At 47.1% G+C, this 15,986-nt stretch overlaps 2 protein-coding genes across 8 annotated transcripts in view; one reads left to right on the top strand and one right to left on the bottom strand.

Annotated features, from left to right (window-relative positions):
* Positions 1–1,853, bottom strand: part of MPHOSPH9 (M-phase phosphoprotein 9) — a 55,800-nt gene extending 53,947 nt beyond the window's left edge. For 3 of the 5 annotated variants that reach the window (XM_020901304.2, XM_020901305.2, XM_020901307.2), the window contains exon 1: positions 1,760–1,852. The gene's annotated coding sequence lies outside the window, so the exon portion shown is untranslated. Of the gene's footprint in view, positions 1–1,759 lie in introns of all 5 variants that reach the window. The other 2 variants (XM_070475144.1, XM_070475143.1) reach the window with 1 other exon arrangement.
* A 128-nt stretch (positions 1,854–1,981) lies between these two features.
* MTRFR (mitochondrial translation release factor in rescue) lies at positions 1,982–14,608 on the top strand. Of its 3 annotated transcripts, XM_070475145.1 has the most exons (4): positions 2,083–2,220; positions 9,702–10,112; positions 12,219–12,519; positions 14,234–14,608. In XM_070475145.1, the coding sequence occupies exons 3-4, from the start codon at positions 12,238–12,240 to the stop codon at positions 14,468–14,470; spliced, it is 519 nt and encodes a 172-aa protein (XP_070331246.1). In that variant the 5' UTR covers positions 2,083–2,220; positions 9,702–10,112; positions 12,219–12,237; the 3' UTR covers positions 14,471–14,608. The 3 variants fall into 3 exon arrangements, with proteins under 3 accessions (XP_020756969.1, XP_070331246.1, XP_020756968.1); XM_020901310.2 differs by lacking the exons at positions 2,083–2,220; positions 9,702–10,112 and adding an exon at positions 1,982–2,071; XM_020901309.2 differs by lacking the exon at positions 9,702–10,112.
* The last annotated feature ends 1,378 nt before the right edge of the window (positions 14,609–15,986 follow it).

Raw genomic sequence — 15,986 nt, 5'->3', positions numbered from 1 at the left:
GAGATGGTAGGATGGCATCACTGACTCGATGGACATGAGTTTGAGTAAGCTCCGGGAGCTGGTGACGGGCAGGGAGGCCTGGTGTGCTGCAGTCCATGGGGTTGCAGAGTCGGACACGACTGAGTGACTGAACTGCACTAGTATTTTTTCAGGTAACGTTTCAATACTTTAGGTGCTTAATAAGCAAGATTCCAGACACAATTCTGTGTAATATTGGAAAACTTACATGCCCTGTTCATTCCTTTAATACATTTTATCAAGCATGCTTGCTGATTTATACCATGAATAGATGAATGGGAACTACTTAGTATTTAATTTGGTACTGAAAACAGCCAGTTAAACTGTTAACAATGCTTGTTTCCCCACTGAAGGTGGGGGTGGAAGGAATGCATTTTGCACTATATACTATACACACAGAGTACTTTTAATTACTTCTGAAAAAATAAACTATTTGCCAGGTCCACTAAAATTTAACTGAAGCCAGATATACAGAGGTAAACTGGCTATAACAGGTCAATTGCCTCCTTTTTAAGGAATTCATGTACTTAAAAAAAAAAAAAGCCAAGGAATAACAGGGGGGGAAAAGAATAAAAGAAAACCTATGCCGCTTACAAGATGGAAGCTTTAGGGAACGCAATAGAGGAAAACACTTTATTATTCTGGTTCCTCTAGGTTCCCACTTTCTACGGCCTGGTTTCACAAAGCACAACCTTGAAAGCATCAGCTCACAAAGGAACCGTTTCCTTCAGGGATAGGTGTGAAGGCCAAGGGTAACCCGACCTAGTTAAAAAGATTTCTCCCCAGTGATTCAACCCATCACCAACGACAAAGGGTACTGACAAACTCAGGGGCCGCACCTTCCATCTGGCAACGAAAACACCTGAATTCAAATCACCTTGCTCTTCCACCAGGAAAACGCAAGCTCTCTGGGGACATGGATCTGCATGCAACCCCATCTATTATTTCCCCCCATGAGTTAATCCAGACGCAGTAGATCCAGATGGATCTTGAAATGTGATGATGCCTCCCCAGCAGAGCGTGGGGGTGCGGAGAGGGATGGGGTGGGGGAGATGAGTGTTTTAAGAAAGATATACAATGCAGAATTTTAAGAACCTGATGGAGAATGGATATAAGAACAGAGACGTTTTTGTATTTCCCACAAACAAAATATGACGCTTTGGATGCCCCCAGCGCCAAAAGGGAAAAAGGGAGTTAGAAAGAAAGGGAACGACTGATACGGGGTCTGCTGAGAATATAAAAGTTAACCAGGCGTTCTCCTTTGTTGGGAACCCGAGAAGGGGAAAGAAGGGATGATTTCAGGTTTTGAGGCCAGATTCTGACATTTCGGCGCTGACAGCCAGACCGCCGCTCTGGTTCTCATCTAAATTGTAGCCAGCAGGGAGGCCGGAGTTAAAACTATCGGTGCAACAACTACATTACTGATTCTCAAAGGAAGCCCAGGAACCCGGTCAAAAAAAAAAAAAAGGCGAAATCCCTCAAGCCCCCCGCCCCTGGGGAAAAGACGCTCAGCGATTGGGCCGCGCGGGTGTCACTCAAGGGCACAAAGTCTAGAAAAGGCGTACGGACGGTGGCAAAGCCCCCACACGCCCGCGGGCTCCGGTGGGGTGGTGTCGCCTGCCCGTTGTCTTCCCCCCGCCAGCCCATCAGAACACTCAGGGGTCCGCTGGCTCGGTGTCCTCGACGTCGCGCCCCCTGTCCCCTGCGACTGGCAGCTCCCCGCAGGCCGGCGGCCACTTACCTGGCCGCCGCTCCCACTGCGGATGTCAGGGTCGGGCGCTCGGCCTCTCGTGACCGTTAAACTCGAGGGAGCGTGCGCGCGCCCGGCGTCTTGGTCGCGATTGGTTGCTTGGAAGGGGGCGGAGACGGCCGTGCAGCGGCGCGCGCTTCGGCTTACCCCTTCCTGTCCCCCAGCTCCCACCAGAGACAGAGGTCAGCCGCCTGGGAAACGAGAGGGGCGGGGCAGCTGTCAAGTCCTCTCCTCTGATTGGCTCTCTGGGTACCTACGGTAGCTACGCGGGAAAGACTCCTTAGCTTCTCGCATGCGCAATAGGTAAGACGGGGGAGAGCTCTCAGACCTGAGGGCAGCTGTGGCGGTAGAGCCGCGCGTGCGCAGACCGGGAAGCGAGTTAGCGATTCCGCTCCTGCGGTGATTACGATTCCTCCAGACCATTGGGGGCGGAAGGCCATTCCTGAGGTCAGGTAAGAGTCTGTGGAGAAGCTCGGCATCCACGCGGTTGCTTACGATCATCAGGGGCTCTGGAGAGAGGACTGGGATCTGGAATACCTGAATTTCCCTGTTTTGCGACCCTGAGTCGCGCCGCCCATTGACCCGAAGGCCCCACTGGCGGTGAGATGAAGCCGGCCCCGACACCTGAACTAAATTGTCCCTGAATCTGATTTACCTTAGGCTGGTGGGGGGTCAGCACTGGGCTCTTCACGGACTTGGGGAGCGGGCGAGGACGAGATCCCACCGTTATGGAGAAAACAGTTCCACCGAGGCCGAAAGGCTTTACTTGTTCGGCAGAGCCTTGGGTAGTTATGATCATGCAGCTGGGCCTGTTTTAGGCATCGTGAGGGTTTTGCTCCTGCCAGTTCTTTCGAAGGACCACAGAGAACCCACGTCCCTTCCCGTGGGCCCCCCAGCCCATCTCACAAGCACTGTTCAGTCCGCGTTTTTCAGACAAAAGTACTTTAAAGTACTTCCAGCTCTAAGTGTCCCGAACCCTCAGTAAAGGCACTTCGCTAGCCCTGTCCTTAGGTGTACCTGAGTAGCCAGGATGCAGGGGCAGAAGGATGCAGGATGCAGAAGCCAGGAGCAGATGTTATTTGCCTTTGGAATAACAAATATGCCAAGAGGCGTTTCATCTGATCGGGGCCTTCTAAAAACACCTAACAATTTTGTCTCAACAGTAAAAATTCTCTCCAAAATCTTATCAGTGTATGGAAAATCTCAAGCTTAAATAAATCAAATAATCCTCCCAATTGTGTTAATCCACCAATCAGTGCTGTGTTTAATACCTAAACTAAATCAAATTACTTTTAAGCACACAGGCTCTATTTTCAATGTCTATTTCAAGTCCATCAAAAAAACAAAACAAAAAGCAGTTTTACCACTAATTTCAGTTGGTTAGAAATCTATGATTGAGATACTGTAGAATCTTGCACTCACAAAAGAATGGGAGAGTGGATTTCTAGGCCAGCTCCAGGCAAAGGGAGGTATGTTTCTTCCAAGAAAAATGTTAACCCCAGCATCAGTACTGGATATTAGTTCCTAATCATGCACTAGGCACGAGAGCATGGCTTTTCGATACAGAATCAGATGGATTTTGTTTCAGTGCATTTCTGTTTTTGGCAGTGTGATTTTAGGTAACTTTCAAAAAACCTATTATTCTGCTTTTAATTAATAAGCCAACATGTTCAGGAGCTAGTATTCTGATCAACCAAGTTATCTTGTTAACGAACTGATATGAAATATTTTGGTAAAGGTACTCACACCTTATTTCTTAATTTAAGCTCTTTGAAGGGGTCTAAATGTTTACAAATTCGGAGTGGAAATTGCTTTTGACTAATTGGACTAAAAAGAAGCTTTATAAAAATAACGAGGGAAGAGAAAGCTCTAGAAATACAAGTACGTGCTGGGTGCTGCGCTTAGTGACTCCGTCGTGTCCAACCGTCTTTGACCCCACGGATTGCAGCCTGCCAGGCTCCTCTGTCCGTGGGGATCCCCCAGGGGATCTTCCCAGCCCAGGGACAGAACCCAGGTCTCCTGCCTCGCAGGTGGCTTCTTTACCATCTGAGACACCAGGGAAGCCCAGTAACAATTCATGTAATTTAACCTCCCTCTCCTTATACTGGAGATTCTGCATTACTTAGGTGCAAGCTTACACTAATATTTTATGGCTTTATAAGGGTGTCGTTACCATATGACTTTATTATAACATCATATTGCTCAAGTGGGGCTTCCCAGGTGGCTCAGTGGTAAAAAATCCACCTGCCAATGCAGGAGCCACAGAAAATGCGGGTTCAGTCCTTGGGTTGGGAAGATCCCCTGAAAGAGGAAATGGCAACCCACTCCAGTATTCTTGCTGGGATAATCCCATGGACAGAAGCCTGGCGGGCTACAGTCCATGGGGTCACAGAGAGTCAGACACAGTGGAGCGACTGAGCATGCATTGCTTAAGTATTCCTCTTTTGCCATGAAGGCTTCAAATGACAGTTTTGAGTGGAGCTCCTTGATTGGGATAAGATTAGGCTATTCAGTAATACTGGCTGTTAATGGCTTGAGACATTTAATGTCTGTTAACCAGGGTGTTACTTGGTGTCAGTAATTCTTATATCCAAACAGCTTGTCATTGATAGGGGTTGGGGGAGGGCTGTCCCCCACAGGAAAAATGAGGAACTCTAAAACTAAAACCATTGAACATGAAAATGAATGATCAGGTGTACATTTAAATATGACTTTTTTTTAACCTTTCCTACCCCTCATAATTTTTCTTACTCTATCAGATAATTCCTAAAGATCTGTATGTTTAAACCAGGACTTGCTTTGATGAAGATAGTTTTTATCTTTCAATTTGAAACCAGCTGGGAAGTCAAGCTATATTCTCGGCATCATAATTACCTCTCTGGCACCTGACTTCATAGACCACAATTATGACCTCACCAAACAACGAGTCTTTGGTGATCGCATGGTCCCCAAGTATTTCTTAAATTGGACCATACCAAGTAAAATAGTTTGCAGGTCATGTTCTAGATGTCTTTTCTCTGAGCTTTTAAAACAAGCCCATGAAATAATCCGTTTGCAGACTGGGCTTGTGTTTTGTTAGCCAGAGGTTGCTGAGCTTTCTGTGCTTTGGAGCACCACTGAGTGCTTTAAATCTGTGGCGACATGTGCAATTTTTTTTTTTTCTCTTCCTAGATGATATAACCTCCATTTTACAAATTTGGAAACATGGCCAGAGCTGCACAATGAGTAAATCATGGCGTTGAGACACTGACTCAGGTCATGCTGACTACAGAGCAGTATGGCCTGTCAGGGACAAAAAGTCAAGAGAAAGGGTCAAAAGAAAATTGAAAATGAGCTAATACTCTTTAAGGAGCTAGGGGAAGAACAAATCTGAAGATGTTATGAAAGGTTAAGAAACAAGGGGTGGGAAGGACAAATTTAGTTTAAATGGAATGTTCTTCCAAAGTAAGTCTTCCTGAAATATTCCACATAGTATGCATCTCGTCTTTTATTTGTATGAAATACAATAATGTATTCAAACATGGTTTGGAAACAGACGTCCTAAACAAATACAAGGCATCATTAATAGAGTCCCTAGTGGCTCAGATGGTAAAGTGTCTGTCTACAATGTGGGAGACCTGGGTTCGATCCCCTGGGTCAGGAAGATCCCTGGAGAAGGAAATGGCAACCCACTCCAGTACTTTTGCCTGGAAAATCCCATGGACGGGGGGAGCCTGGTAGGCTACAGTCCATGGGGTCACAAAGAGTCAGACATGACTGAGTGACTTCACTTTGAGACTTTTAGAGAAAAATGTGCAGTGTAATCATTGCTGCTTTTTTGTGTGTCTGTCTTATTTTAATAGCATAGTTGATAAATAACAGAGTTCCTGTTAGGCACCATAAATAGAAGAAAATCACAGTGATGCACCCAAATAGGACAGGTGTAATTGTGGATTCAACATTTTCTGTTTAAAAAAAAAAAACAACTGAACAGGCTGTTGGTATTGTATGAACTGAAAGCTTTTCTCTTTATCTACTTCATTACTTGTCTCTTGAACTGGGCAGCAGTAAGCCTATTGAATTTAAACCAAACTCGGAAGTGGTCTCCTTATCCTCTTGTCTGCCCCAGTCAAGGACAACAGTTGTCCTTTCCTGCTCAGTCCATTATGCTTTTCTTTTTTTGAGAATTAGTTCTCTGGAAACACTGGCTGGATGGTGCTTTCTCTTCAGTGGAGAACTCCCAGCCTAGGAAATGACAGGGTCTGTGTTAAGCCTGAGCCACAGTTCCCTGGGGTTTTGTTTGGGGATGTGTTCCAGCCCTCATGAGGGATTGGATTTGGGTTTCCTAGGTAGCTCAAACCGTAAAGAATCTGCCTGCAAAGCTGGAGACCTGGGTTCGATCCCTGGGTGGGGAAGATCCCCTGGAGAAGGGCATGGCAACCCACTCCAGTATTCTTGCCTGGAGAATCCGATGGACAGAGAAGCCTGGTGGGCAGCAGTCCATGAGGTCACAAAGAGTCAGACGTGACTGAGCGACTTTCACTTCACTTCTTCACGAGGATTTCAGGTAACCAGAACAGAAGCATGAGCTAGATGTGAAAGGGAAAGAAAGGGTGCTTTCTCTTTACTCCCATTCGGCAGGGAACACCAAAACACACTTTTGTGGGTCTTTTCAAATGTATTTACTTATGTATTTGGCAGCGTCAGGTCTTAGTTTCAGCACACAGGATCTTCCTTGAGTCCTACAGAATCTTTTTCTGCATCACATGGACCCTCTGTTGTGGCGTGGGCTTAGTTGCTTCATGGCAGGTGGGATCTTAGTTCCCAGACCAGGGATCAAGCCCACGTCTCCTGAATTGTAGGGTGGATTCTTAACCACCGGATCGCCAGGGAAGTCCCCAAACACACTTTCAAAATATAGATTATTATTAAACATTTCTCAGAAAATCCTCTCACTTAGCTTCTGGTGCCATCAGCTGGCCATTTTGTCTTTTTAAAAGCTCACTGAATTTGGTTCTTCATCATTGATGGATCATTGTTTTTGAGATCTAGTTTATCTCCTTCAGGAAGGGGAAACAAGACCATGACTAAGCAGGTAAACAGCCCTGCTGCATCCTGGCCTCAACTTCTGAAATATTATCAACATAAGAGACAACAAGCTCTGAAAAGCAGCTGGAAGAACTTGCTAATTCCTGTGTCCTTTGCTTCTCAAACTTCAACATGCTGCTGAATCACTTGAGGATCTTATTAAAACGCAGGTTCTCATTTAGAAGGCCTGGGGTAGGACCTGAGATTCTTCTAACAAGCGCTCGGTGGTGCTGCTGCTCCATGGACCACACTCTGATTGCAAGACTCCAGAACTCCCTTATCCACTACAGTAGCTGTGAGCACTCATGGCTAGTCCAAACTGACATGTGCTATAAGCGTGGCCACACCTCAGATTGTGCAGACCTCAAATAAAAAGAAAATCTCAATAATTTTTATATTGATGACATGTTGACCTAATTATATTTGGAATGTATTGGATTAAGTAAAGTATATTGAAATTTACTTCATCAGTTGCTATTTACTCTTTTTAGTGTGGCTTAGAAAATTTAGAATTTCACACGTGGCTTGCACTGTATTTCTATTGGACATTGCTGTTCTAGAACATTAATGCAATAGACGCAACATTTTTGGTGTTCTTTTTTCAGATGACCCAGTTTCTCAATCCCCTCGTGACCATTTCACCTGCTCTTTTTGCTCAACTTGACATTCATTTCATTCTTTTCTCCAAATGTTTTTCCTCTCTTGCCTGTTCCTTCCCTTTCCACCTTCTCCACCTTCATCATTGTCAACACAATCCTAAGGCTCTTACCCAGCAGTCATATAATCCTGAGAGGCAGGACTGCAGGTAGCAGCCACCTTACATGGGAGCTGGTTAGAAAGGCAGGGTTTCAAGCCCCACCCCAGACCTAATGAGCTTCGTTCTGTTTAACAGGATCCCTAAGGGATTTGTCTGTGCATGAAAGTTAGAGCCATGAAAGCATGACCTATCACCTTTTCTATTGTTGTCATTTAGTCACTCAGTCGTGTCTGACTCTTTGCGACCCCATGGACTATAGCCCTCCAGGCTCCTCTGTCCGAGATTCTCCATGGCAAGAATACTGGAGTCAGTTGCCATTTTATTCTCCAGGGGATCTTCCTGACCTAGGGATCGAACCTGCTTCTCCTGCTTGGCAGGCTGATACTTTACCACTGAGCCACCTGAGAAGCCCCATCTTTCCTAAAGCACCCCATTTCAGTGAATCTCCACACCTGTTCCTTTGCTTAGTTTGGGCGATTCCTGCAAGGTTGATACACTAAGAAGTTGTGTCTAAGAAACTAGTACTCTACCTTTCTAAAACATCATCAGTGAATGGTACGCAAATGGCATCCAGAAGGCGGGTCCAGAGCTAATCCTGAGCCTTCCAGATTCAAATACCCTCTCTGTGTCTAAGTCGCACAGGCAGTAGCCTCCCCTTACCACTCTCCAGAGCTTTTGAGCCATTGGTGAAACAAGCCTCACCTCGCTGCCCCTTGTTTAAAGTCTGTGTGTGCTCCAATCACAGGCCACATTCCAGAGCAGGGCATGCTACCCCTGAGCTAGGCGCCTGTCTTGGTTTGGGCTGATCATGTAAGCCAGAGGAGGGACTCTGTGCTGGCTCCTATCAGGAACAAAGGCATCTAATAGGATGTAGCTTCGAAGTCCTGATAACCAGCCTTCCGGGTGACTTGGGGGCACAGTAAAGTCTGAGAACCAATGCTCTCTGGCATCTTGTCCAGGCTAGGTTCTGGCACATGCCTTACTTACAGACGTCTCCATTTCTGTTTTATGCTGCAGTCTCAGACTCATCGAGGCATACAGTAGATGCTGAAAATATTCATGGAGCAAATTAACGTTCTCTATTGTAATGGCATCTGCCCTCTTATCTTCAACTTGACCAAGTGAGAGAATGCTGCTTTAACCTAAACTGCAGTCAGCTGCCTAGTGAAGACGCCGCCCTGTAAGGAAAAGCAGAGCGGAGGGGAGTCCGGGTGGAGACCCCACCCAGGCCTCAGGCTCACACCAACAGGAAGGGATCCAGGCCTGCTGTCTCCACTGCTGGTTTCCCCTTGCTCACACTGCTTGTTACCGTTTCTCTTTTTTTTCATGTCACGATGAGCTGTAATTCGAGCTGCTTTTATTGTTCCTCAAAGACTTTGGGTTGCTCTGTGGGTATCACAAAAACTGAAATCCAATCTGTATTCTTCTCCGGCCTTCGGGGAAGTGGAACCACGGGTGTGTTTGTCATTTTTAGCCATTACTGGAGTCCAGCCAGAGCTCCAGGAGATACTCTAAGTATTTGGAATCATCCGATTGGCCGTTGGAATTAGCTGTTAGACAAAGCAGCCAGTAACTGAACACTGGGGACCTTGGTGAACTCCAGTCGGGTGGGAGACCTTCCTGTGTGTGTCAGCTCTGAACTAGGACAGAGAGGTAGACTTGAAGCGCTTCGAGCTGGCAGCAAAGCAGCTGATAAAAGTGCTCTCCTCCTCTCCACCCTTTGTCTGGGAGTTTCGCCCTGTCTCAGACCTCTTTCCTTTTCTTTGTGGCCACATTATATTCTACCGCCATCCTGCCTGGTCAGATTTCCTAACGGAAGGGCAGCCCCAGGAGAGGCACTGGGCTCCTGTTCCATGAACCTAATCCAGGGACCAGACACTAATACACAAAGGAATTCTGTTCTGTAGACTGAAAGCAGAAAAAAAGGGAAGGGAATTGTGGACATTGACTTGGTCTCACTCAATCATTTATAGGGGAGCGGATTCTCTGTTGTAGAGATGGCAGAGAAAGGCTTTATCGTTCATCTTTTCCTGAGGATTCTTCTGACATTTCATACAATAAACAACCCATTTTTAAAGAACCATTCTCATTGGCATACTCTTGTTTCAGAATACCTCCCCTGGTAGCCACGGAGCATCTTATGAACCGACACCTCCTTAATTATCACCCTCTGGGACTGACAAAACATGGTGAAAGTTGTACTTTTCACAAAGAAGATATGAGTTTAGACCAGAGGTTCCCAGCCTCCCAGGGGCTTCCCTGGTGGCTCAGCAGTGAAGAATCCGCCCGCAGTGCAGGAGCCGCAGGAGATACAGGTTGGACCTCTGGGTCAGGAAGATCCCCTGGAGGAGGGCGTGGCAGCCCACTCCAGTATTCTTGCCTGGAGAATCCCATGGACAGAGGAGCCTGGCCCACTACAGCCTTTAAGGTTACAAGGAGTTGAACGTGACAAGCGACTGAGCACACTTGCACGCCCCACCCTCCGGGATGTAAGGCCTGGTGATCTGAGTTGGAGCTGAGGTAATAATAATAGAAGTAAAGTGCACAATGAATGTAATGCGCTTGATTCATCCTGAAACCATTCCCCACCCCTGTGGTCCATAGAATAATTGTCTTCCGCGAAGACAACTGTCTGCCAAAAAAGGTTGCGGACCACTGGTTTACACCGTAGTGTCAGTTACAAGATTGAAAGCCAGCACTGGCCTAAAGACTGAAAAGTATATTTCATTTTATTCATTTTCCATAGAGAGATGAAGAATACTGTATTCATTCTGGAAATAACCCATGTGGTCTGTACTGATAACTAAGATAGGCACTTGGATTTCAGAAAATGCACATATTTACAAAGAAACTACGCCTACTAGCATGTTTCTGCCATAAGGTCACCTAGAGATCATGTGGGGCCCAGTGAACATCAGCCATCAGATTTGCTGGTGGGTGAAAGGTAAATGAGCCAAGAGAAACCTAGTGAAAAATAACCTGGTTGGACATTGAGTACTTATGGCTGAAGATGTTGGCTTAGATAAACTCCAGTTCCTACCTGTGCTAGAGACCAGTTGCCATGAACTAGAATGTACAAGGTTTCAAGTGGTGAAAGAAGCTATCTAGAACCTCACAAGAAGCAGTTGTTAGAGGAATACATAAAGCAACTACAATTAAAAACAACTCTATGTCTCTCTTCAGTGTCTACAGAATCCTCGATCAAGAAGTATTTAAGTGAGGAACACATTTGTACTTCCCCAAATCCACCTGGGTGATTTTGCTAAAAACCAGTCTCATACCTTCAGGAGTATCAACAAAGCCTTACTACTGTTTTCTCTGATTTCACTCAAAACCTGTGTGGGTTGCATGAGGAGGGCTTGCATGCGTGCCAAGTTGCTTCAGTCGTGTCAGACTCTGCAACCTATGGACTGTAGCCCACCAGACTCCTCTGTCCATCAGATTCTCGAGGCGAAAATACTGGAATGGGTTGCCATGCCCTCCTCCAGGGGATTGTCCCTACCCAGGGATCAAGCCTGTGGCTCCTGCCTTGCAAGCAGATTCTTTACCGCTGAGCCACCGGGGCAGCCCCAATGAAGAGGGCTTATTCTCCTGCATTTTTCAGATGAGAAAACGGGCCCAGGTTGTGACACACACCCCTGCCCCGTTCACATGGAGAGTATGTAGACCTCTGAAAATTGACAGTGCCTTTCAGATCTTCTGCCTTCCCTCAAAAAATAGCAGAGGGCTGTGAGACTCACCACATCCTCATGACTGTTATTCTCTATTCATTTGTCAACGAAGACACTTCAGCTTTATGCTAGTCTCGAGTAGTTATTGAAACCTCCCATTCAGCAGCTCTTGCTTTCTTCTTGAACACCTTCCCTGACTGGGAGAAATTCTGTGAGCTCCTTGAAGACTGCATCTTGCTCTCTCTGACTTCATGTCACTCCCTCTCCCTTGCCTTTTACTTTGAACCTAACAGGCACCTTAATAAAAAATCAGTGGATTTGGTAGCACTAAGGATGAGTGCTGGTTGGATCCTGTGATTGGCAGTGCTTCTGAGGGAACAGATGTTCCCATTCAAATCCATGAAACTGGAAACATTAAAAAACAACAATCAGGACATTGATTGATAGTGATATTTACTGCGTCAGACTGTTTAAGCTCAGCTCTAAAACAGATCATCACATACTGTCGTCTTTTCATTTTGATTTCAGAGATTCTCACACACTTAAATCATGTCACTTGACTCAGATTCTAAGTCTTGCTTGGTGTCCTATGGAGTATTTCCTTATCAAATTACAGCCCCGTGCTTTTGAATTTCACACTCGCAGCCTCTCCTTCCCGAGAAAACGGCACCTCTGGGTGCTTTGAAGATATTTTTGGTCCGTTTACAAGAAAATATTTACCAGCTGGCAGGGCATGTACTGCTGTGCTGAGAACACTATAGACAATGCAGGGCCGGGGAGAGGTGTATGTGTGGCCGGGTAGCCTGTCTGCACGGATTTCCTAAATCCCCTGCCTGCCAGATGGGTGGTGATCATTTGAACTGGTGCATAAGAGGTGATCTTAGAACCTGAAGAAGTATTCATCTAATCTTGAGAGCAGACGAGGCTGAAGGGCTCTCCTCTCTGTCTGATCCAGGTCCTGAGAGCCCCTTGCCATGAGTACCTCGGGCCTGTTCCGTTTTCCCGCCCCACTGACCAGAGTGTGCCCAGTGCCTTGGGCACTCCGGCTCTGCGAGAAGCTGCCGCTCCTGTCCCCAGGAACGGTGGCCACTCTGGTGCAGGCAGCCGGCAAGAAGGACCGCCCCGCGCTGCTCTCCCTGGACGAGCATGAGCTTGAAGAGCAGTTCGTGAAAGGCCACGGTCCAGGGGGCCAGGCAACCAACAAAACCAGCAACTGCGTGGTGCTGAGACACGTGCCCTCGGGCATTGTCGTCAAGGTAGAGGAAAGTGGTCTCGGGGTCCCCACGTGCCCTCGGGCATTGTCGTCAAGGTAGAGGAAAGTGGTCTCGGGGTCCCCCGATTTCTCCTGAGTGACAGCTGTGGCCCCTGCAGTGGGGAACTGTGGTCTCGGGCCCGGCCCCAGGAGCCCCCCTCCCAGGATCTTGTGCAGCTGCGCTCTTAACTGCTGCCGGCCTTGAACTTGGCAGGCCCCACAGTTCTTGTCGAGCCACTGGGCTGCGGAGCGACTGCAGAGGGCTCTGTCTGTGGCCCTGCCATGGGCTCTGGGCCCCCAAGCAACCCGCGGGCCCAGGCCGTCTGCCAGTAGGCTCAGCCCTTAGCCACCTGGCTGATGCCTCAGACGGCTGCACCCTCCATGTCTCTCTGTCCCCACTTTGGTAAATGTCAGCGACACCTGCCCTTCTGGAGAAGGACTGAGTGAGGTAACGAGGCAAACTGATGTCAGCCCTCAACAGAATGGGCCGGCAGAGACTCCTGAATATAAAAACCCAACCACTGATCTGCACATTGCCAGCCATCAACACAGGCTGCACTCTAAGAAAGGGTGTGCTTTCTCTTGTTTCCTGGTTTGCTAGTGGCCTCACTGGCTCTGGAACTGCCGGTCTGTCCCGTAGCCCCAGGGCCCTGAAGGCAGCACAAGCCTCAAGGCACAGTGGAAAGAGGACTGGCGGGTTTTCCTACACCAGTGGTACCATTAGCAAGTACTTGAGCATGTTGTTGGCCGGCCCTGTTCTGAGCAGCTTCACATTCACGCTAACTCTTAATCTTTACAAGCCCACGATCATAAGGTGGAGCCTGAGGCCCAGAGAGTTTCCTCCAACTGCCAGAGTCAACTCGGACCAAACCCAAAGTCTGGTCCTGACAGCCGTTCTTTGCTGCCATATTTCTGAGCATATTAGTTAAAATCTCAATCATTTTTCGTTTCCTCCTCGAAAAACTTATTCATGAGCAACAAATAAAACTCTGAAACCTAACATAGTTAAATTTGTTTAACCTATTTCATATAGCTTACTCCAAATCTGCTTGAAATGTTATCTTTTCACCCTAATTTAACAGAATTTATCAAATAAATTAGCTTTGCAAGGCACTCGCCAGTTATAAGAGATGTTACATAATGAACATCATGGTTGACTAATAGCACATGTGTGCATGCTAAGTCACTACAGTGGTGTCCAGCTCTGCGACCCTATGGATTGTAGCCCACCAGGCTCCTCTGTCCGTGGGATTCTCCAGCCAAGAATACTGGAGTGGGTTACCATTCCCTTCTCCAGGGGATCTTCCCAACCCAGGGATTGAACCCACATCTTTTATGTCTCCTACATTAGCAGACAGGTTCTATTTATAAACAGGGCACACAAGAGGGCTTGCTTAGACATACTGGTTGACATTTCCAAAATTATCTGGGGACTTTCTTTGAAGGCTATTGTTACTTCTAAACAAAACACTCCAAATATTGGCACAGTCACAGTGAAAGTCACGTTAACAGCTGGGGTGTGGGACTGGGCACGGCCCGGGCAGAGGCAGGAGGGAGCTTGGCTTTCGTCCTGCCACTGACCCGCTGGGACTCCTGACAAGTGGCTTTGCCCCTGCGGGCCCGACCCCTCTGTAAAGGGATGAGCTTGTCTAATGACTACCAAGGTCCTGCCCAGGACACACCGGCTTTCACATTATGAAATACCATCTCTCTTACAGTGCCACCAGACCAGATCCGTTGACCAAAACAGAAAGCTAGCTCGGAGAATCCTGCAAGAGAAAGTGGACGTCTTCTACAATGGCGAAAACAGTCTCGTTTGCAGAGAAAAACGAGAGGCAGAGAAGAGAAAGCAAGAAAGAAAAAAAAGAGCAAAGGAAACCCTCGAGAAAAAGAAACTCTTGAAAGAACAATGGGAAGCTAGTAAAAATGTGCCGGGAGAGGACTGCAGGTTCTGACTGAAGGAACCAGCCGACTGGCCTCCAGCTTTCAGAGGAGTGTGTGTGTGCCGGGCCCCAGAGACAGCCAAGTCTCTAAACAGCAGACAGACTGTCACGAATAGAGGTGCAGACTCTGAGAATAAAACTGTATAGAAACCCAAGGAAGTCATTACTGGAGAAGGAACAGGGGCGCTTTTGTGGGGGAGGAAAGGTTATGGTGATGGGAGGCTTGGAGGGCCTCCAGGGCAGCTGCAGAGTCTTCTTGACCAGGGTGGTAAGTAGAAGCATGTCCCCTTTTAAGCTATACATTTGTGTGACTGTATCATATTTTATTATCAAAAGTGAGAAGTATTTTTGGAAAAAAAAAAAAGACTATGGAAAATGATAGAATTGAGTCAAACTAGCATTTTTAGTGCCTCCTTGTCATCTGCTGGGACGTCACTGATCATTGACACGTGGATGTCAGCTAGCTTCATGTCAGGTTAAGAGAATAAAAGAAAACAAGATGGTGGAAGATTTACAAGTTGGTAACCCACTTGCCCATTTACCCCATTAGCTTAATAGACTGTATGTTGACAAGTGACCACTCTGGTGTGGAAATACATCATTCCCTGTATGTGGATCTACAAGTAGTAGGTTTATGAGAGATGAGGTTTCAGAAACCTGGTTTGTGAATTTGCTTGATACCATTCCTCAAGCCAGATTTGACCTTACAGATTGTTGGTGGGGGAGAGGGGAGGGTTAGGCATGGTTATTAACTTGGTTTATTAGAATCCATCCGGAGTTTATGCAAAAAACTAGGAAGGAAACAAAAACCATGAGGTGAGAAAGCCACCGTCAGACACAGGACCTGCCTCATTTCTTCACTGAAGACCAGACTGCATGGTAGTTGTGGTTTAGTCGCTAAGTCATGTCCAACTCTTGGGATCCCATGGACTGTAGCCTGCCAGGCTCCTCTATCCATGGGATTCTCCAAGCAAGAATACTGGAGTGGGTTACCATTTTCTTCTCGAGAGGATCTTCCCGACCCAGGAATTGAACCTGGATCTCCTGCATTGCAGATTCTTTACCAACTGAGCTATGAGGGAAGCCAGACTGCATGCATCCCAGTAAAATGACTTGTAAGGAAACCAGGTAAGGCTCTTCTCAACTAGCAGTGGCCTGGTTTGGAAGCTTAGCTCCATGCAAGGCTCTGGACCTCTGGCCGCAATATGCAGGGCCCTTCCAATCTCCAACCTCCTTTTAGAAGGTAGCCAAGAGAAGCATCTGGAATGGTACACAAGAGACAGTCTAAGTGGACAGGAAATTTGGGGGAGCTTCAGACAAGAGGGACAAGCACTTTAATGTCTATCTCCCTTCATGAATTTCTTATTAGGTCCATGAAGGAGATGAGCAGACAAGCCAGCTCCCTAATACCCACCTACTGGCCTTTAGAGCCGTCATGGCTGGGGTCTGGCCTCATACCTGTATAACTGACCACATCCCTCCTCTTAAGTCTTACCTCTCGCCACGGTAAACCCTCATTATATGGGGA

The sequence above is a fragment of the Odocoileus virginianus genome, chromosome 12 (genome assembly GCF_023699985.2).
Source record: "Odocoileus virginianus isolate 20LAN1187 ecotype Illinois chromosome 12, Ovbor_1.2, whole genome shotgun sequence".
Taxonomy (NCBI): domain Eukaryota; kingdom Metazoa; phylum Chordata; class Mammalia; order Artiodactyla; family Cervidae; genus Odocoileus; species Odocoileus virginianus.
This window is presented reverse-complemented; position numbering and strand designations above follow the sequence as displayed.

Excerpts from the sequence above, each read along its gene's own strand:
- MTRFR (XM_020901310.2), top strand. The coding sequence starts at position 12,238 with ATGAGTACCTCGGGCCTGTTCCGTTTTCCCGCCCCACTGACCAGAGTG. Across the intron at positions 12,520-14,233 it reads CCTCGGGCATTGTCGTCAAG|TGCCACCAGACCAGATCCGT; the intron begins GTAGAGGAAAGT and ends TCTCTCTTACAG.